This window comes from Anomaloglossus baeobatrachus, chromosome 1, assembly GCF_048569485.1.
Source record: "Anomaloglossus baeobatrachus isolate aAnoBae1 chromosome 1, aAnoBae1.hap1, whole genome shotgun sequence".
In the NCBI taxonomy this organism is placed as follows: domain Eukaryota; kingdom Metazoa; phylum Chordata; class Amphibia; order Anura; family Aromobatidae; genus Anomaloglossus; species Anomaloglossus baeobatrachus.
This window is the reverse complement of record NC_134353.1, coordinates 142,874,011-142,896,370: the sequence shown is the minus strand read 5'-3', so window position 1 is coordinate 142,896,370 and position 22,360 is coordinate 142,874,011. Positions and strand designations below refer to the sequence as shown.

At 52.0% G+C, this 22,360-nt stretch overlaps 1 protein-coding gene across 7 annotated transcripts in view; it reads right to left on the bottom strand.

The window, feature by feature from the left end:
• Nucleotides 1-22,360, bottom strand: part of PCM1 (pericentriolar material 1) — a 382,937-nt gene that overhangs the window by 91,531 nt on the left and 269,046 nt on the right. For all 7 annotated transcript variants that reach the window (XM_075347110.1, XM_075347104.1, XM_075347105.1 and 4 more), the window contains 3 exons: nt 10,708-10,901; nt 10,396-10,570; nt 8,176-8,507 (listed from right to left, as the gene is read on the bottom strand). In XM_075347110.1, the coding sequence (XP_075203225.1) occupies nt 8,176-8,507; nt 10,396-10,570; nt 10,708-10,901 (701 nt within the window). The remainder of the gene's footprint in view (nt 1-8,175; nt 8,508-10,395; nt 10,571-10,707; nt 10,902-22,360) is intronic.

The following is a 22,360-nucleotide window of genomic DNA, read 5'->3' as shown; positions in this document are numbered from 1 at the left end:
ATGGAGGCCTGCATGAGGTACTCCGCCGCAGCGGCAATTTGAGCTGTTACCTCTGTGACGGTATGAGGGAACTGGGATTCCTCAAGCGAAGTGTTAAGGGATTCTGCCCAGACCGAGATCGCCTTTGCGACCCACACAGAGGCAAAGGAGGGCGAGAGGGAGGAACCCGCAGCCTCAAAAGCAGAGTGGGCGAGGTGCTCCACCTGTCTGTCGGGTCCTTGATGGAGGAACCATCGGGTAAAGACAGGAGCGTCTTTGTGGCAAGGCGGGAGACCGGGGGGGATCGGCCCAGCCCTTAGGGGCAGGTGAGGCAAAAGGGTACCGAGACTCCATGAGTTTACGGTTACCAAAGCGCCTGTCAGGCTTCTCCCTTTGCTTTGGGAGGATATCCTGAAACTCTGGGTGATCAGCGAAAACCTTTTGGGGTTTCCTTGCCCTCTTAAAGGAGACCGCGTGGTCAGTGGTAGTGGATGGGGGATCCTCCACATGCAGAGTTTGGTTGATTACTACTATAAGGGAGTCCTATTGCAGTTTGATCATCTGGGGAGGCTGAAACCAAGGAATCCTCCTGGTACAAACAGCATTCTACCTCCTCCAGCTCTTCAGAAGCCGTGGAGCGTGTGGGAGAGCCTGCCCTGTGTGCTTCCGAGGGAGAGCCCGCTGGAGACACCCGGCCATGTGCTCTTTTCCTGATCCCTGCAACCGGTGAAGCATGTGCCTGGATTACCTCAGAAGGATCCTCCATAGGGGTATCCTCAGGCTGCGTTCCGTCCAGGGACCCAGAAGGGTGTGGAGGACGACATTGCATAGCCAGCACCAGGTTCTGTGACAGTTTTTCCGTGGATTGGGACAGAAACTGTGCCCATTCCGGTGGGCTGGGAGCCCTAGGCTCTGGGTTGACGGTTGCGGCGGTGGTGGCGGGGGGGGGGGGCCTCTTGGGGGGCTATAGGGGCACAGGACTCACAGAGAGAAGAGGTGTGTTTGCTCAGCGTGGCAGGCAGTGCAAGCTGAATAATAGACTATGTGAGTCTTAGCACTCTTAGTACCCTTAGAGTTCTACATGTTCCTAATAGGAGTATGCCAGGAGGGGGAGAAATGATATGCAGAGCTACAAGTGAAGCTGTGGGAAGCAAGGATTGTATTTGCTTCGGTGTACCTCACCAGAATCAGCCGATGGCCCTGCGTCCTCAGGAAGGAGTCTCTGTGGAGATCTTCGCGCGTTTTCCTGAGGGGGCGAGGCTTAGCGCTAAAAGAGTGCGAAGTAGTCAGTGTGGCCCCCCCCGCTGTGGGTAGTATAAAACGGCGGGAAAGGAGCTTCTGATAGTTTTCCTCCCTCTCCCTGTAGTCAGCACACAGCATGTCACTGGTGGTTATCAGACGGCTTTTCTGCTAAATCAAATAAACAGAGCAGATAAACAGGTGAGTCCCTGAGCTCTGTGATTCTCTAACCACCCCCTCCCCCCTGCCACCGGGAAATTATCTGTGCAGGAGTTTGCAAACAGGAGGGACTTCCCCCCTCCTCCAGCCAGCAAGCTAGGGAAAAGTTAACACAAGAAGAAGTCAGTGTGCCCCCCTGCTGTCGGTAGTAAAAAACGGCGGGAAGGGAGCTTCTGAGTCAGCACAGTTACCAGTAGATCTCTGCAGGATTCCCTGCACTCAGCAAGGAACTTTCCCCTCCTCAAGCCAGCACGCAGGTATGGTGGGAATAAAAGACTGTAAATTCAGTAGTCCTGGGAGCCTTCACTGCACCGTCTTTCTCCCTTTGTCTGGGAAACCAGTCAGGGGGGATCTCACCTTAACACTGCCTCAGTACAGGCAGTGGAAATAGCTAGGTCAGCCTGCTGTGTCCAGCCACACAGGTGCAATGTATCAACTCAGATCCTGCAAAGAGGGGCTGAGGAATTGTGCTTCTGCCCTGGGCTCTGGAAAATCGGTGTCTGTGGGACCCGTCGTCCAGTAAAAGGCAGCCCAGGATGCAACGTCGCAGGAGGGGGTACGTGGAGGCAACACTCCGCGTTCCCGCCCGTTGATGGCATTGGGAGATCGGTCCCTAAGGGAAACAGTCGCCCTCAAAAAATAACAAAACCTTGAAAGGATGTGCCTCCTACAGACACTAAGCTAAAACTGAGGTTGCCTGGCACGGCCAGGGGGTGTATACTGCAGAGGAGGAGCTAATACTTTTTGCATCTACTTAGTGTCCTCCTATGGATAGGCAGCATAACACCCATGGTTCTGTGTCCCCCAATGAGGCGTCAGAGAAATAAGAGAATTTTGTTCTTTTTCTTGTAGTTCCGTATTGGGAGACCCAGACCATGGGTGATTAGCTTCTGCCTCCGGAGGACACACAAAGTACTACACCTAAAAGTGTAGCTCCTCCCTCTGAGCTTATACACACCCTGGTGAGCCAGTCCCAGCCAGTTTAGTGCAAAAGCTGAAGGAGAATAGCCACCCACAAGTAGAACAGAACAAGAGCCGGAACAACCGGAGACTCTGTCCATGACAACAGTCAGTGATAACACGCGGAACAAGAAAAAATTGCCAACAGGCAACAGGGAGGGTGCTGGGTCTCCCAATACGGAACTACAAGAAAAAGAATTTACAGTAAGTAAACAAAATTCTCTTTTCCTTTATCGTTCCTTTGGGAGACCCAGACCATGGGACGTTCCAAAGCAGTCCCTGGGTGGGAAATAAACAGAAAAACTAAGAAGTAGGCAGAACCTAACTTCACAAATGGGCGACAGCCGCCTGAAGGATGCGTCTGCCCAAGCTCGCATCTGCCGAAGCATGAGCATGCACTTGGTAGTGCTTCGAAAAGGTGTGCAGGCTAGACCAAGTGGCAGCCTGACAGACTTGTTGAGCCGTAGCCTGGTGCCTGAAAGCCCAAGAGGCACCGACAGCTCTGGTCGAATGTGCCTTGATCCCCGGCGGGGGAGGCACCTGAGTATTCTGGTAGGCGTCCGAAATGGTCGACCTAATCCAACGGGCTAAGGTCGGCTTAGAAGCAGGGAGGCCCTTGCGCCGACCTGTGGTTAGCACAAAAAGAGAGGTGCACCGCCTAATCGCAGCGGTGCGAGACACATAGATCCGGAGAGCACGCACCAGATCTAGAGTATGCAGCGCTTTCTCAAAGCGATGAACAGGGGCCGGACAGAAGGAAGGGAAGGAAATATCCTGGTTAAGGTGGAAGGGAGAGACCACCTTAGGAAGAAAGTCCGGAGTCGGACGGAGAACCACCTTGTCTTGATGAAAAACTAAAAAAGGTGACTCCGAGGAGAGCGCAGCCAAATCAGAGACTCTCCTGAGAGAAGTTATGGCAACTAGAAAGGCCACCTTTTGAGAAAGACGATACAAAGAAACCTCCCTAAGGGGCTCGAAAGGGGGTTTCTGCAATACCGTGAGGACCAAGTTAAGGTCCCAGGGATCCAAGGGCCGCCGATAAGGCGGAATGATGTGAGACGCACCTTGCATGAAGGGGCGGACCTGAGCCAGCTGGGCGAGACGCTGCTGGAACAGAACTGACAGAGCTGAGACTTGTCCCTTGAGAGAGTTGAGGGACAGTCCTAGCTGCAGACCGGAATGAAGAAAAGACAGAAGGGTCGGCAAGGAAAATGGCCAAGGGAGATGGTCGGTAGAGCGACACCAGGACAGGAAAATCTTCAAAGTCCTGTGATAGATCTTAGCGGAAGAAGACTTACGGGCCCGAGTCATAGTGGAGATGACTTCAGGAGGAATACCAGAAGCCGTCAAAATCCAGGACTCAAGAGCCACGCCGTCAATTTGAGAGCCGCAGAATTCAGGCGGAAAAACGGACCTTGCGAGAGAAGGTCTGGACGGTCCGGGAGATGCCACGGCATCTCTACGGACAGATGGAGCAGGTCCGGATACCAAGCTCGCCTGGGCCAGTCCGGTGCAATGAGGATGACTCGACGGCCCTCCATTCTGATCTTGCGCAGGACTCTGGGCAAGAGAGCTAGAGGGGGAAACACGTAGGACAGACGAAACTGGGACCAGTCTTGAACCAGAGCGTCCGCGGCGAATGCCTGGGGATCGCGGGAGCGAGCCACGTAGACAGGAACCTTGTTGTTGTGACGGGATGCCATTAGGTCCACGTCCGGAGTGCCCCATTTGCGGCAGATTGACTGAAACACTGCCGGGTGCAGGGACCACTCGCCACCGTCCACGGATTGACGGCTGAGATAATCTGGCTCCCAGTTTTCCACGCCTGGGATGTGGACTGCGGATATGGTGGACCTGGAGTCCTCCGCCCATTGAAGAATGCGTTGTACCTCCATCATTGCCAGGCGGCTGCGTGTCCCGCCTTGGTGATTGATGTAGGCAACCGCTGTCGCGTTGTCTGACTGGACTCGAATGTGCCTGCCCGCCAACAGGTGGTGAAAAGCTAGGAGAGCTAGAAACACGGCTCTGGTTTCCAGCACATTGATTGAAAAGGCTGACTCGGACGGAGTCCAAGTGCCCTGAGCTCTGTGGTGGAGATATACCGCTCCCCAGCCGGATAGACTGGCATCCGTGGTGAGAATCACCCAGGACGGGGCCAGGAAGGAGCGTCCCTGGGACAGGGAGAGGGGCCGAAGCCACCACTGAAGAGAGCTCCTGGTCTGTGGCGATAGAGCCACTAACCTGTGTAAGGAGGAAGGCCGCTTGTCCCAACAGCGGAGAATGTCCAGCTGCAGGGGGCGCAGATGGAACTGGGCAAAGGTAACAGCCTCCATGGACGCCAAAAATTGACCCAGCACCTGCATCAGACGCCTGAGGGTATAACGGCGGGGCCTCAGCAGAGAGCGCACCGCTAGCTGGAGGGACAGCTGTTTGTCTAAGGGCAACTTCACAAGTGCCGACAAAGCCTCGAACTGCATCCCTAGGTACGTGAGGCTCTGGGTGGGAGTTAGAGTGGATTTGGACAGATTGACCAACCACCCGAATTGGGCTAGAGTGGCGAGAGTGAGCGAGACACTCCGCTGACAGTCTGCGCTGGATGGAGCCTTGACTAGAAGGTCGTCCAGGTAAGGAATCACTGCCACCCCCTGGAGGTGCAGAACCGCAATCATTGCTGCCATGACCTTGGTGAATACCCGAGGGGCCGTGGCTAACCCGAAGGGGAGAGCCACGAATTGGAAATGATCTTCCCCTATAGCAAAACGTAGCCAACGCTGGTGGGAAACTGCAATTGGCACATGCAGATAAGCATCTCTGATGTCGATGGATGCCAGGAAATCCCCTTGGGTCATTGAGGCAATGACTGATCGCAGAGACTCCATGCGAAAGTGCCGCACATGAACATGCTTGTTGAGAAGCTTGAGATCCAGGATGGGCCGAAAGGTACCGTCCTTTTTGGGGACTAGGAAGAGATTTGAGTAAAAACCTCTGAACCGTTCCCGGGCGGGAACTGGTACAATTACTCCGTTGGCCTGCAAGGCTGCCACGGCCTGCGAGAAGGCGGCGGCCTTGGAGCAAGGGGGAGTTGAGAGAACAAATCTGTCTGGCGGGCTGGAGGAGAATTCTATCCTGTAGCCGTGGGAGATGATATCTCTCACCCACTGATCGGAGACGTGTTGAAACCAAGCGTCGCCAAACTGGGAGAGCCTGCCACCGACTAAGGACGTCGCCGGAGCGGGCAGAGAGTCATGAGGAGGCTGCCTTAGTGGCAGCACCTCCTGCGGTCTTCTGTGGACGCGCTTTTGGGCGCCAGTTGGATTTCTGGTCCTTAGCTGAGTTAGCGGACAAGGCCGAGGGCTTAGAGGACGATCAGTTGGAGGAACGAAAGGAACGAAACCTCAACTGATTCCTACCCTGGGCAGGTTTCCTGGTTTTGGTTTGTGGCATGGAAGTACTCTTCCCGCCAGTAGCTTCCTTAATAATTTCATCCAGCTGTTCTCCGAACAGCCGGGACCCAGCAAAAGGGAGCCCAGCAAGGTACTTCTTAGAAGAAGCATCTGCCTTCCACTCTCGAAGCCACAAGACCCTGCGGATAACGAGGGAATTAGCCGAAGCCACCACAGTGCGGTGAGAAGCCTCCAGCATGGCAGACATGGCATAAGATGAAAAAGCTGAAGCTTGGGAAGTTAAGGCAACCATTTCGGGCATAGATTCCCTGGAGAGGGAATGCATCTCCTCTAGAGAAGCAGAGATGGCCTTGAGAGCCCACACTGCTGCAAAAGCCGGGGAAAACGCGGCCCCCGCTGCTTCATACTTGGATTTGGCCAGAAGGTCAATCTGCCGGTCAGTGGAATCCTTAAGGGAGGTGCCATCAGCCACCGACACAACGGTCCGGGCTGAGAGCCTAGACACCGGAGGGTCTACCTTTGGGGACTGAGCCCACTCCTTGACCACCTCAGGTGGGAAGGGAAAACGGTCATCAGAACCACGCTTTGGGAAGCGTTTGTCAGGACAGGCCCTGGGTTTGGTCACAGCGGCCTGAAAACTGGAGTTGTTAAAGAACACACTCTTTACTCTCTTAGGCGAGGTAAACTGGTGCTTTTCTGCCAGAGAAGGTTGCTCCTCTGATACTGGCGGATTGAGATCCAGTACAGAATTAATGGAAGCAATCAAGTTACTAAGATCTGAGTCACCCTCGGACAGATCAATGGGGTACATGGAGTTAGCCTCCGAGCCCCCTGTAAAGGCATCCTCCTCATCCTGCGAGTCAGCTCTTGAATCAGAGCCACGGGAGGAGGAGGGAGAGGGAACCCTGCGTCTCTTCTTAGGAGGACGGGGTCTGGGCCCTGATGATGAATCCTCTGTGAGCTCCGAACCTAAGGGACCCATAGCAGTAGGGGCACCCTGCAAAGGGGGCTGATGCATATTTAACAAAGTCCTGGACAGAAGTCCCATGGACTCAGCAAAAGACTGGGAGATAGACCTAGAAAAGGACTCCACACAGGCCGGGGGTTCAGCCACAGGAGCAGGAGCAGCCTGAGAGACCACTGGGGGTGAGACTCAAGGTTGTGGCCCTGCCAAGTTAGAGCAGACATCACAATGAGGATAGGTGCTCGGTTCAGGCAGCAGGAGCTTACATGCAGCGCATACAGTATAAAGCTTTGGAGCCTTGCTCCTCGTGTGAGACATGCTGCTGGAGTGGTGGCTCTGCAAGAGAATGCACCCCAGAGAGTATATACAGAGGTCCACAACCAGAGCCGGTTGTGGCTTACCAGACCGCTGGAGCGGTGTTGTGTGCCCTCCAGATCCCGAAGCCCGGACCTCCAAGCACAGCACTTCAGCAGGGATGCAGAGTGCAGACCAGCGCCGAGTGAACTCTGTCTGAGAAGATGGCCACCGGAGTGAAGAGAGGGGGCGGGACTTGGCTTGAGAGCGGGAACTGGAGGGCCATAGAGACCTAAAGGGGAGGAGACACGCACAGCAGTGGGGAGTGTCCCTCCCCTGTGCAGAACGGCCGCCGGGAGGAGCCGAGCCTGTCCCTCTGCATGAATGACATGCGAGGGCAGAGAACAGAAACTAGGCCTCCGGCAAAGCCGGGGCCTAAATTTGAGCGGCGAGGCCGACGCGCAGGCACCATCGGCGCGGTTCTCGGGCGACAGCTAGAGAACCTGCCGGAAATGCCTATAAATACAGTAAGCACACTCTCCCCAACAATAAAGTACAGGAACCCCCAAAATATAAACGTCTCAGGTACTTAGCTGCTGAGACGCAGGGCCAGGTCCCTGGGGATGAGTGCTCCGGTCCAGCAGGGTCCTGAAGGGCTGCGGATGGAGACCGGTCTCCTGCCAGGCAGGGAAACCGTGCTGGCTCCCACTTCAAGCCAGAGCCCAGGAGGGATGGTGAAGGAGCACGGCATGTAAGGCTCCAGCCTTTAAAATCAACCTTACAACACCGCCGACACAGAGGGGTGAGAAGGGACATGCCGGGGGTCCAGACGTGGACCCGCACTTCTTCAATCTCATTCCAAAAGGAAAAAATCATATGAGAATGCATGTGTGGATGTATGCCTCCTGAACACAAAGCGATAAACTGGCTGGGACTGGCTCACCAGGGGGTGTATAAGCTCAGAGGGAGGAGCTACACTTTTAGGTGTAGTACTTTGTGTGTCCTCCGGAGGCAGAAGCTAAACACCCATGGTCTGGGTCTCCCAAAGGAACGATAAAGAAAATATACAAACACAAAATTCAATGCTTTCGTCTGTCAACCAAAATAATAAGTTACCTTGGTTCTTTAATGCTTTACTTTTCTGATGGAAAATTTTTCTTTTCTTGTTCTTGGTCTTTGGAGTTTTGTCCTTGGATGCCAGACTTGCTTGGGCTGATGCCTTTCGAGATTTGAAAGTTTTCGTTACTGTTGTGGGATCTCCTGGATCCGGCATACTGCTTAAACTCTGCACTGACTCTTCATCATACTGCCTCAATTGCTTGACCGAATTTCCAAAGGCTGAATGTCCAGGGTCCAAAAAGGGAGAGGTGTCACCCTGGTCTTTATTTTGGCTTTCTAATCGATTACCTCTTTTGAGCTCTCCATCATCAGAGGCTTTAGAACTGTTTCTAGGGGAGAAGATTATTTAAGTTTTAGCAAAGTAGATAAAAACAGATTCATATTACAGCATATGAGAAAAGGAAATGCATAAAAATGTTACACCCCTAACTATTTCCAATATGTCTGCACTGTGTCAACAAGTCAACAAGAGTCATTTATACAAATACCAGCACAGAAAATCCATTTCGTCCATATAAAGAGTAACTGGCCAAAATGTAATAGCCTGTAGAGGGAAAATAGATTTTTTTTTTTTTTTTTTTTAATTTTGCCTTTCAGATGCGGACACACTAGCAATGAAAGTATCTGGTAGCTAATTAGGTAATCTTCGATAAGTCCAAGTGGGTGTCATCAGATAGTTTTCACTAGGGGCGTGTGCTTCTTCCCTCTGTATGACATTGACCAATGCATAGGACAAGACAATCGCTGATCTCGGGGAGACCAGCCAGAGAAAACACTGCCGGCAGCCAACGAGAACTAGTTTCTGTGTCGAGACTCCTAACAGAGGCTCCACAGACTTTTTTGATTTGCATATTTCCCAGGGGGCAATGCACCTAGGATTTCAGTGTGTTGAGCGCCCTCGTTGGCTGCCAGCAGTGTTTTCTCTGGCTGGTCTCCCCGAGATAAGTGATTGTCTTGTCTTGTTTGTCTACTAGGCATTGCTCCCACCTGGCCAGAATCCTACTCCATACTGATAAGGGGCAATACCCCGAAACAGCTGTCTGTGGATGGATACCTGGCCTTGGTATTTCCCTTGTTATATCTTTAAACTTGTCAAAGAGTTGGATATTGACTAAAAGGGCCACTTAATATGGTGGTCTCCTAAAAGGAGCCACCCCTTGGCTAGGTCCTTTCCGGAGGGATATCTAGGTAGTTTCTGTGTCGAGACTCCTAACAGAGGCTCCACAGACTTTTTTGATTGACCAATGCATAAGCAGGCAGCCACACTAAAGGGAAAGAAGAACACGCCCCCACCAAAGCTTTGAGACCGTGATCTCACCGCAGACTGTAGCTTTCATCTAATGCCAGCAGTCACTGTGGGAGGGAGCAGTACAGCAGAGTTTAGCAGTTTTACGTTACAAACCCTTCTAGCAGCTCTCTTCTACCCATAGTATAGTCACCTTAGCTATACTGCCCCTCCCACACTTAACATTGCGATTAGATCAGGCAAGTTGAGAACAAAAAACATGTGTGATTGCTGACCCTTTTCAGCTCTTTTACTGTATCTGTGACAGTCAGTGGAGGGGGTGGGACAGCAGTACAGCAGAGCTGCCAACAATATGAGGGATAGGTTTGTAATGTGACACAGCTCAACTCTGCTGTACCCCTATGCACCTAGATTGCCTGGAGATGAAAGCTCAAAGTTGTCAGTAATCTGTTGAGCTTGTAGCAACTTGTAATCACTCTGCAATGAGATCAGGCAGTCTGCCGTTACATGCCTCACAGGAGTAGCCTGCTCTTAGCTCTGGTGGGACATAGTCTTATTTCCCGAGTGTTGCTGCCTGCCTATTACTTGGCAACATGATGATAGAGGAGGAAGAAATACATGGCCACAGTGAAAACTATCTGATGATTTAACCCAATGAAAATCATCTCATTAGATACCAAATATTTTTTATTGCTTATAGCTTTACAATGGTGTAAATACATAAAAAAAAAAAAAAACAAAAAAAAAAGTTTTATTCTGCTCTGCAGTCACTATTCCACTGTGTGTCCAGTTCAACATCAAAAATTTGGTGAAAGGTTCTCTAACAGTTTGTGCATTTCAAAATACAGTAAATATCCATGGGTAAGCCAAATAAAAAAAAATAATATTAGATTAGAATATATATATATTAATATATAATATTATAATTTATTATTCGAAGGCTAGTTTTTAGGGAAGAACAGTAAACATACCTTTGCATATCAGCTATACTGGATGTATTACTTTCAAAAGGCTTGGGGAATGCCATGTACTCTGTTTTCCCTGAAATGTTGGGATCATGAGGCTGGAGTGGTATATCAGGCTGAGGGGCAGAATTAGGATTAAAATCTCCAATCCCAGGTTGCAAGACTGAATTAAAATTCATACCTATGACAAAATCAAAGTAAGTGGAGCAAAAACAAATTACATAGGAATACAGCTCAAATAATTCATAAAGTAAAACAGAAAGAAGCTGCACAAGACAATAGTGCGTAACAGAACTGATCAAACAAAAATAAAAATACCTGGCATCATGTTAGGAAAGTTTCCAAACGGAGGCATGTTGAACACATTCATGGGAGGAGGGAGGAAACTGAAATTATTAAATATATTGGGGGTGGTGGGAGGTGGTGCACTGCTGCTTCGCTCTTGTCTTTGATGGGAGCTGTGCTGTAAGTGTTCCTGCTGTTGACACATATCATTCAGCATTTGCTTCAGCCTGCAGATGTAACGTAAACAATTATACAAAGGGAAACATTTACAGCCCAAAAAGAAATGAAAACGTAACAAAATTACTGTAAAATTTATAAAATTACAAAAAAAAAGGTCTAAAATTAAACTACAGTCTAGGTCAGAGGTTTTAAACACGCGGCCCCTCAGGCTGCTTCCTGCGGCCTGCAGGCACGTGCCCCCCTTGACAATCGCGGTCGTTGCAGGGGCCGCAGCCGTCACTGATTTATTGCAGGTGAACGTTTTATTGGCGCGGCGCAGAGTCAATTTGCTATGCGTATGACATCACCTGCATGCATCCAATTGGCGGGCGGCCACCATTGGAATAGTGCAGAGAGCTTGACTGCGCGGCGGCGGTAAAACGTTCAACTGAATTTTAAAACTTAACCTTTAATGAGACTATATAAAACACAAACCAAAATGTGCTCGTGAAATAAAAAACACTGCCAATTTAAAGTGTGTCTTAGGTGACCCATAAACAAGCAATGTATTCTCGGGTACCACCTTTATTCCTACCCAGCGGGGATTAGAAATCACAAAGGGACCGGAACCAAAAATTGAGCGCAGGATAGACCTGGGACAAAGATCACATCACAAGTCAAACAATGGATTGATGTCACCCAGTTCAGTCGTCAATGTCCATCCTGCCAGCGTACCGTCCACTCCGGTCATAAAGATGGGTCAGGAGCAGGGCCATGCTTCACAGTAATACACTGGCCCTCAACAGTATAGCTCCAGCTCTAACAAGGGCAGTCCACAGCTAACCCTGCACTGTGGCGTCCCCCAGTTGATCCTGGTGCCTCCTAACACGTTTCGTCGCATCTGGCTCGTCAGGGGAGATGCGTACACCATTTAATCCTCCAACAGGACATACCGTATTTTTCGGACCATAAGACGCACTTTTTTTCCCCCAAAAGTTGGGGGAGAGTGGGGGGTGCGTCTAATGGTCTGAATGTAGGGCATGGCTGCGGGGAATGAGGGTCATCGGGGGCACGAGCAGGCAGCAGCAGCGCCTGCCGTGACCACGTGGGCCCGCTCATTACATATGCACGCACATCTCTCAGCGCTGAAGCCGGGGCTGATAGGTGGGCGGGATGATGGGCGGGGAAGCGCGCATAATTAACAGCCGGCCGTGATCACCCCTGGCAACTACAGCCTGGAGTGATCATGCTCGGCTGTATTCACTGCCCCCCCGTGCATTATCATCAGCGCGGGGTGCAGTGAATCAATGTACTCACCGTTCCCCTTCAGCCTCGTTATGTCCTCCAGTCTGCCGGCCGCGCTGTGTGGACTGGAGACTAGCGGTGCTCACAGCGGAGACGTCATCGCTGTCCGCACGTGTTTCTTCACAGCCGCAGCGGCAGACTGGAGGACAATACATCGCAGTGCTGCAGGGAACGTGGCCGGCTCAACACAGCGCTGCCGGCACAGACAGGAGGAGGAGCGACGCTGCGTGGAACGAGGAAAGGTGAGTGTAAATGGGGTGAGGTATATGAGCAGGATGATAAGGGTATATGGGCAGGATGATGGGGGCATATGGGCAGGATGATGGGGGCATATGGGCAGGATGATGGGGGCATATGGGCAGGATGATGGGGGAATATGGGCAGGATGATGGGGGAATATGGGCAGGATGATGGGGGTATATGAGCAGGATGATGGGGGTATAAGAGCAGGATGATGGAGGTATATGAGCAGGATGATGGGGGTATATGAGCAGGATGATGGGGGTATATGAGCAAGATGATGGGGGTATATGAGCAGGATGATGGGGGTATATGAGCAGGATGATGGGGGTATATGAGCAGGATGATGGGGGTATATGAGCAGGATGATGGGGGTATATGAGCAGGATGATGGGGGTATATGAGCAGGATGATGGGGGTATATGAGCAGGATGATGGGGGAATATGAGCAGGATGATGGGGGTATATGAGCAGGATGATGGGGGTATATGAGCAGGATGATGGGGGTATATGAGCATGATGATGGGGGTATATGAGCAGGATGGGAGCACATACCAGGATGCAGCATATAGCAAGATGGGGCTATACCAGGATGAGGGACATGTATATACAAGGCAGGAGAATCATTACCAGGATGGGGTATCTTAGTAGAGAATTTGGGGACATTACCCCCATAACAGTGTCAGCAGCAGATCCTCGCCCCATAACAGTGTGTCATGACCACATTTTTTGCTTAAAATTTTATTTTCCTATTTTCCTTCTCTAAAACCAGGGTGCGTCTTATGGTCCGGTGCGTCTTATAGTCCGAAAAATACAGTAAACCATCCCTAACTGGTCCCAGCTAGGTATATTCAATGACTGCACTCAATTTTTGGTATCGGTCCCTTTATGGGATTTCTAATCCCCGCTGGGTAGGAATAAAGGTGGTAGCCGAGAATACATTGCTTGTTTATGGGTCACTGAAGACACTGTAAATTGGCAGTGTTTTTATTTCACGAGCACATTTTGGTTTGTGTTTTATCTAGTCTCATTAAAAGGTTTTTGTTTTTTTTTTTACTTAACAGTTTTTTAAATGCAAATTAACAAAACCTCATACTGTCTTACTGGTACATCATGTCGCTGCTGAGAGTGCATCTTTCGCCGCACATGACGACTGATTTAATCATATATCATGTGCCTCTAACAGCCACGGGTGGTTCAGAGATTTGTCTGTCAATCTCCGATAGCGAAATATAACAGACAGGGGTGGGCATCATTCCCCGCCCCCATTTGTGTGCATGGGACGTGATCGTGGGTCTCAGATGGGTTGTCATGACAGCCAGGGGTCAGCTGATAACACTTCAATTGTCAGTCCTGTAAACAGTGGCTGTGAGCTGACATTCACAGGAGATCGTGCTTTCTACTATACAGAGCTGATTATGTATTGGAGTGTAGCGGAGATATACGGAAGAGACAGTTTATGGACCGCTTTGTTGGACAGTGTTAGTAGTTTGAATTGGATACGGTGGGGATTAGGAGCCAATGAAAGGATTTGCAGAAGGGAGAAGTGGGGTGGTATTGAGGAGTAAGGTGGATCAGTCTGGCAACAGAGTTAAGGATGGACTGGAGAGGGGCGAGCGTGTTAGCAAGGAGGCCACAGAGGAGGATGTTGCAGTAATCAACGTGGGAGATTATGAGGGCATGCACTAGCATTTTCGTTGATTGAGAATTGAGGAAAGGACGGATTCTGGGAATATATTTTAGTTGGAAGACAGCAGGAGGTGGTGAGGAATTTGATGCAAGGTATGAAGAACAAGGCCGAGTCGAAGGACACTCCGCGGCTGTGGACTTCGGGTAGTGGGGAGAGTGATGTTATTTATTGTAATAGATCAGGTAGGAAACATAGGTAAGATGCACAGCATAGTGCATAGCCGCCACAGCCCGTGCATAGCCGCAGCATTGACCCTGCCTCCTGCTACCCCCTCTACCACCACCCCCGGTAAGCTACATTCGGATTATAAGACATACTCCTCACTTACCTACCACATTTTTGAGAGAAAAAGTGCATCTTTTACGCCGAATTTTGTTTACTTACCGTAAATTCTTTTTCTTATAGTTCCGACATGGGAGACCCAGACCATGGGTGTATAGCTTCTGCCTCCGGAGGACACACAAAGTACTACACTCAAACGTGTAGCTCCTCCCTCCGGGCTATATACACCCCCTGGATGACAATCTAACCAGTTCAGTGCAAAAGCTGAAGGAGGACATCCACCCATAAGTAGAGATACAGTAAAACTCGGAAAAACCGGAACCTCTGTCTACAACAACAGCCGGTGAAACACACGGAACAAGAACTGCCAACAGGCAACAGGGAGGGTGCTGGGTCTCCCATGTCGGAACTATAAGAAAAAGAATTTACGTTAAGTAAACAAAATTCTCTTTTTCTTCATCGTTCCTTATGGGAGACCCAGACCATGGGACATCTCAAAGCAGTCCATGGGTGGGAAATAAACCAAACTGAGAAGTAGGCAAAACCTAACTTCACAAATGGGCGACAGCCGCCTGAAGGATGCGTCTGCCCAAGCTCGCATCTGCCGAAGCATGAGCATGCACTTGGTAGTGCTTCGAAAAGGTGTGCAGACTAGACCAAGTGGCAGCCTGACAAACCTGCTGAGCCGTAGCCTGGTGCCTGAAAGCCCAGGAGGCACCGACAGCTCTGGTCGAGTGCGCCTTAATCCCTGGCGGTGGGGGCACCTGATAACACTGGTAGGCATCGGAGATGGCCGACCTAATCCAACGAGCTAGGGTCGGTTTAGAAGCCGAGAGACCCTTGCGCTGACCCGTGGTTAGCACAAAAAGTGAGGTGCACCGCCCAAAAGCGGCGGTGCGTGACACATAGATTCGGAGCGCCCGCACCAAATCCAAGGTATGCAACGCCTTCTCAAAGCGATGCACAGGGGCCGGACAAAGGGAAGGCAATGAAATGTCCTGGTTAAGGTGGAAAGAAGACACCACCTTAGGGAGAAAATCCGGAGTCGGACGGAGAACCACCTTGTCTTGGTGAAACACTAAAAAAGGTGACTCCGAAGAGAGCGCAGCCAAATCAGAGACTCTCCTGGGAGAAGTTATGGCTACTAAAAAAACCACTTTCTGTGAAAGTCTAAACAAAGGAACCTCCCTAAGAGGCTCAAAGGGGGGTTTCTGTAAGGCCGTGAGGACCAGATTAAGATCCCAGGGATCCAAAGGCCGCCGGTAAGGAGGAATGAGGTGAGATGCGCCCTGCATGAAGGTGCGCACCTGAGCCAGTCGGGCGATACGCCGCTGGAATAAAACCGACAGAGCCGACACCTGTCCCTTGAGGGAATTGAGGGACAGTCCTAGCTGCAGACCGGACTGTAGAAAGGACAGGATGGTCGGCAAGGAGAACGGCCAAGGAGCATGGCCGGAAGAGCGACACCAGGACAGGAAAATCTTCCAAGTCCTGTGGTAAATCTTGGCCGAGGAAGACTTCCGAGCCTGAGTCATAGTGGAGATGACCTCAGAAGGAACGCCTGAAGCCGTCAGGATCCAGGACTCAAGAGCCACGCCGTCAATCTGAGAGCCGCAGAATTCTGGCGGAAAAACGGACCTTGAGAGAGAAGGTCTGGGCGGTCCAGGAGATGCCACGGCATTTCTACGGACAGACGGAGCAGATCTGGGTACCAAGCTCGCCTGGGCCAGTCCGGAGCAATGATTATGACCCGACGGCCCTCCATTCTGATCTTGCGCAGAACCCTGGGCAAGAGAGCTAAAGGGGGAAACACATAGGCCAGACGGAACTGGGACCAATCTTGAACCAGCGCGTCAGCTGCGAAGGCCTGAGGATCGTGGGAGCGAGCCACGTAAACCGGAACCTTGTTGTTGTGCCGGGATGCCATTAGATCCACTACCGGAGTGCCCCACTTGCGGCAGATTGACCTGAACACTGCCAGATGCAGGGCCCACTCGCCGCTGTCCACGGTTTGACGGCTGAGATAATCGGCCTCCCAGTTTTCTACGCCTGGGATGTGGACTGCGGATATGGTGGACTTGGAGTCCTCCGTCCACTGAAGGATTCGTTGAACCTCCAACATCGCCAGGCGGCTGCGAGTCCCGCCCTGGTGATTGATGTAGGCAACCGCTGTCGCGTTGTCCGACTGGACTCGAATGTGCTTGCCCGCCAACAGGTGGTGAAAGGCTACGAGAGCTAGAAGAACAGCCCTGATTTCCAGCACATTGATCGAGAGGGCTGATTCGGACGGAGTCCAAGTGCCCTGTGCTCGGTGGTGGAGAAATACTGCTCCCCAGCCGGAGAGGCTGGCATCCGTGGTGAGGATCACCCAGGACGGAGTCAGGAAGGAGCGTCCCTGTGACAGAGAGAGGGGCCGAAGCCACCACTGAAGAGAGCTCCTGGTCTGCGGCGACAGAGCCACTAGCCTGTGCAAGGAAGAGGTCCGCTTGTCCCAACAGTGGAGAATGTCCAGCTGCAGGGGACGCAGATGGAACTGGGCAAAGGGAACCGCTTCCATTGACGCCACCATCTGACCCAGCACCTGCATGAGGTGCCTGATGGAATGACGGCGGGGCTTCAACAGAGAGCGCACCGCCAGATGAAGGGACTGCTGTTTGACTAAGGGCAGCTTCACAAGTGCCGGCACAGTCTCGAATTGCATCCCTAGGTACGTAAGTTCCTGGCTCGGGGTCAAAGTGGACTTGGGCAGATTGACAAGCCACCCGAATTGAACAAGCGTGGCGAGAGTGAGCGAGACACTACGCTGGCAGTCTGCACTGGATGAGGCCTTGACTAGAAGGTCGTCCAGGTAGGGGATTACTGCCAACCCCTGGAGATGCAGGACCGCAACCACTGCTGCCATGACCTTGGTGAAAACACGAGGGGCCGTGGCTAACCCGAAGGGGAGAGCCACGAATTGGAAATGTTCCTCTCCGATTGCAAAGCGTAGCCAACGCTGGTGTGAAACCGCAATAGGCACATGCAGATAGGCATCTCTGATGTCGATGGATGCTAGAAAATCTCCTTGGGTCATTGAGGCAATGACCGATCTCAAAGATTCCATGCAAAAGCGCCGCACCTGAACATGCTTGTTGAGAAGCTTGAGATCCAGGATGGGCCGGCAGGAACCGTCCTTCTTGGGGACTAGGAAGAGGTTTGAGTAGAAACCTCTGAACCGTTCCCGGGCGGGAACCGGAACAATTACACCGTTGGCCTGCAAGGATGCCACGGCCTGTGAGAAGGCGGCGGCTTTGGAGCAGGGGGGAATGGACAGAAAAAATCTGTTTGGCGGGCTGGAAGAAAATTCTATCCTGTAGCCGTGGGAGATGATATCCCGCACCCACTGATCGGAGACGTGCTGAAACCACACGTCGCCAAAGTGGGAGAGCCTGCCACCGACCAAGGACGTTGCTGGCGCAGCCATATAGTCAAGAGGAGGCTGCCTTAGTGGCAGCGGCTCCTCCGTTCTTCTGAGGACGCGGCTTCGCGCGCCAGTTGGGTTTACGATCCTTGGCTGAGGTAGTGGACGAAGCTGAGGGCTTAGAGGATGACCAGTTAGAGGAACGAAAGGAACGAAGCCTCGACTGGTTCCTGCCCTGGACAGGTTTCCTGGTTTTAGTTTGTGGCAAGGAAGTACTCTTCCCGCCAGTAGCTTCCTTAATAATTTCATCCAGTTGTTCACCGAACAGCCGGGACCCAGCAAAGGGGAGCCCAGCAAGGTACTTCTTAGAAGAAGCGTCTGCTTTCCACTCTCGAAGCCACAAGATCCTGCGGATCGCGAGAGAATTAGCGGAAGCCACCGCCATGCGGTGAGAAGCCTCCAGAATGGCAGACATGGCGTAGGATGAAAAAGCCGAAGCCTAGGAAGTTAAGGCAACCATCTCGGGTATAGAGTCCCTGGCGAGGGAATGTATCTCCGCCAGAGAGGCAGAGATTGCCTTAAGAGCCAACACTGCTGCAAAAGACGGGGAGAAGGAGGCTCCTGCCGCCTCATATACAGATTTGGCCAGAAGGTCAACCTGGCGGTCAGTGGCATCCTTAAGAGAGGTGCCATCGGCCACAGATACGACTGTCCGGGCTGAGATTCTAGACACCGGAGGGTCTACCTTTGGAGAGTGAGCCCACTCCTTAACCACCTCTGGTGGAAAGGGAAAACGGTCATCAGAACTACGCTTTGGGAAGCGTTTGTCAGGACAGGCCCTGGGCTTGGTAACAGTGGCCTGAAAACTGGAGTGGTTAAAAAACGTACTCCTAGCTCTCTTAGGAGAGGTAAACTGGTGTATTTCTACCAGAGAGGCTTGTTCCTCTGACACTGGGGGATTGAGGTTCAGAACGGAGATAATGGATGCAATCAAGTCACTAACATCCGCATCACCCTCAGATAAGTCAATGGGGTACATAGAGGTAGCGTCTGAGCCCACAGTAAAAGTATCCTCCTCGCCCTGCACCTCAGCTCGTGAATCAGAGCCGTGGGACGAGGAAGGAGAAGGGTCCCTGCGTCTCCGTTTAGGAGGACGGGGTCCTAAAACATGCTCTGAGAGCTCTGCAGAGCTCGGAGCAGCAGAGGCGCCCCGGTGAGAAGCCTCCTGAGAAGGGGGCTGATGCATGATCAGCAGAGTCCGGGACAGCTGTCCCATGGAGTCGGCAAAAGACTGGGAAATAGCTCTGGAAAAAAATGCTACCCAAACCGGGGGTTCAGCCACCGGGGCCGGAGCAGCCGGATGGACCCCTGAGGAGACTCCAGGCTGAGGCACCACCATGTTAGAGCAGGCATCACAATGTGGATATGTGCTCGGTTCTGGCACAATGAGCTGACATGCAGTGCATATAGCGTACAGCTTAGCAGACTTGCTCCTAGTGAGAGACATGCTGCTGAGGTGGAGCTCTGCAGTAAAGAATACACTCCTGTAGAATGACCCCCTGAGAGTGTATAATAAAGCCCACAACCAGAGGTTGTGGCTTACCAGACCGTGTGTGCCCTCCGGATTCCACAGCTCGGACCCCCAGTGAAGCGTCTGCTTTCCAGGATGCAGCAGCTGCAGCAGCCAGCGCCGATCAGTGTAAGAACGCTGATAAAATGGCGCTGGAGTGAGGAGGGGGGGCGGGGATTAGCCCAAGAGCGGGAAACCGGAGGGCCAAGGAGAGATACAGGGGAGGGAAACATCTCCTCAGAGAGGAGTGTCCTCCCCTCTGCTGAACGGCCGGTGGGCAGCGCCACACTGTTCCCCTGCATGAATGACATGCAGGGGAAGCTGAAAACGAAACTAGGCCGCAACTGAAGCCGGGGCCTAGATTTTTACATGCGGCCGACGAGCAGGCACCCTCGGCGCGGTTCTCAGGAAAAACCCAGAGAACCGGCCGGAATTCACAGCAAAGTCAAAAGACACACTCTCCCCTTAATAAATGTACCCGGGACCCCTGAAAAACGTCTCAATAGTTAGCTTTTGAGACGCAGGGCCATGTCCCTGGGGGGGGGGTTAAACGCTCCGTCCGGCAGAATCCTGACAGGGCTGCTGATGGAGACCGGTCTCCTGCAAAGCAGAGAGGACCGTGATGGCTCCCACTTCAAGCCAGAGCCTCAGAGGATGGTGAAGGAGCGCAGCATGTGAAGGCTCCAGCCTTGTAAAGTCACCCTTAACAGCACCGCCGACACAGTGGGGTGAGAAGGGAAATGCCGGGAGTCCAGACTGGACCCGCTTTTCTTCCATATCTTTGAAATCAAAAATCTTAAAAATTAAAAATCAGAGAATGCATGTGTGTGTGTGACCTCCTGAAACACAAAGCATTGAACTGGTTAGATTGTCATCCAGGGGGTGTATAGCCCGGAGGGAGGAGCTACACATTTGAGTGTAGTACTTTGTGTGTCCTCCGGAGGCAGAAGCTATACACCCATGGTCTGGGTCTCCCATAAGGAACGATGAAGAAGAAGGGAATTTTGTTTACTTACCGTAAATTCCTTTTCTTCTAGCTCTAATTGGGAGACCCAGACAATTGGGTGTATAGGCTATGCCTCCGGAGGCCGCACAAAGTATTACACTCAAAAGTGTTAAGCCCCTCCCCTTCTGCCTATACACCCCCCGTGCTCCCACGGGCTCCTCAGTTTTGGTGCAAAAGCAAGAAGGAGGAAAAAGAATTATAAACTGGTTTAAAGTAACTTCAATCCGAAGGAATATCGGAGAACTGAAACCATTCAACATGAACAACATGTGTACACAAAAAAACAGGGGCGGGTGCTGGGTCTCCCAATTAGAGCTAGAAGAAAAGGAATTTACGGTAAGTAAACAAAATTCCCTTCTTCTTTGTCGCTCTATTGGGAGACCCAGACAATTGGGACGTCCAAAAGCAGTCCCTGGGTGGGTAAAATAATACCTCGTAAGAGAGCCGTAAAACGGCCTCTTCCTACAGGTGGGCAACCGCCGCCTGAAGGACTCGTCTACCTAGGCTGGCATCCGCCGAAGCATAGGTATGCACCTGATAGTGCTTCGTGAAAGTGTGCAGGCTCGACCAGGTAGCCGCCTGACACACCTGCTGAGCCGTAGCCTGGTGCCTCAAAGCCCAGGACGCGCCCACGGCTCTGGTAGAATGGGCCTTCAGCCCTGAGGGAACCGGAAGCCCAGCCGAACGGTAAGCTTCGATAATTGGCTCCTTGATCCACCGAGCCAGGGTTGATTTGGAAGCCTGTGACCCTTTACGCTGGCCAGCGACAAGGACAAAGAGTGCATCCGAGCGGCGCAGGGGCGCCGTACGAGAAATGTAGAGTCTGAGTGCTCTCACCAGATCTAACAAGTGCAAATCCTTTTCACATTGGTGAACTGGATGAGGACAAAAAGAAGGTAAGGAGATATCCTGATTGAGATGAAAGGGGGATACCACCTTAGGGAGAAATTCAGGAACCGGACGCAGAACCACCTTGTCCTGGTGAAACACCAGGAAAGGGGTTTTGCATGACAGCGCTGCTAGCTCAGACACTCTCCGAAGTGAAGTGACTGCTACTAGAAAAACCACTTTCTGCGAAAGGCGTGAGAGAGAAATATCCCTCATTGGCTCGAATGGTGGTTTCTGAAGAACCATCAGCACCCTGTTCAGATCCCAGGGTTCTAACGGCCGCTTGTAAGGAGGGACGATGTGACAAACCCCCTGCAGGAACGTGCGTACCTGTGGAAGTCTGGCTAGGCGCTTCTGGAAAAACACAGAGAGCGCTGAGACTTGTCCCTTAAGGGAGCCGAGTGACAAACCCTTTTCCAGTCCAGATTGAAGGAAGGACAGAAAAGTGGGCAAGGCAAAAGGCCAGGGAGAAATACCCTGAGCAGAGCACCACGACAGGAAAATTTTCCACGTCCTGTGGTAGATCTTGGCGGACGTTGGTTTCCTAGCTTGTCTCATAGTGGCAATGACGTCTTGAGATAACCCTGAAGACGCTAGGATCCAGGACTCAATGGCCACACAGTCAGGTTGAGAGCCGCAGAATTCAGATGGAAAAACGGCCCTTGAGATAGCAAGTCTGGTCGGTCTGGTAGTGCCCACGGTTGGCCGACCGTGAGATGCCACAGATCCGGGTACCACGACCGCCTCGGTCAGTCTGGAGCGACGAGGATGACGCGGCGGCAGTCGGCCCTGATCTTGCGTAACACTCTGGGCAACAGTGCCAGCGGAGGAAAACACATAAGGGAGCTGAAACTGCGACCAATCCTGAACTAAGGCGTCTGCCGCCAGAGCTCTGGGATCTTGAGACCGTGCCATGAACGCCGGTACCTTGTTGTTGTGCCGGGACGCCATGAGGTCGACGTCCGGCACCCCCCAGCGGCAACAGATCTCCTGAAACACGTCCGGGTGAAGGGACCATTCCCCTGCGTCCATGCCCTGGCGACTGAGATAATCTGCTTCCCAGTTTTCCACGCCTGGAATGTGAACTGCAGAGATGGTGGAGGCCGTGGCTTCCACCCACAGCAGAATCCGCCGGACTTCCTGGAA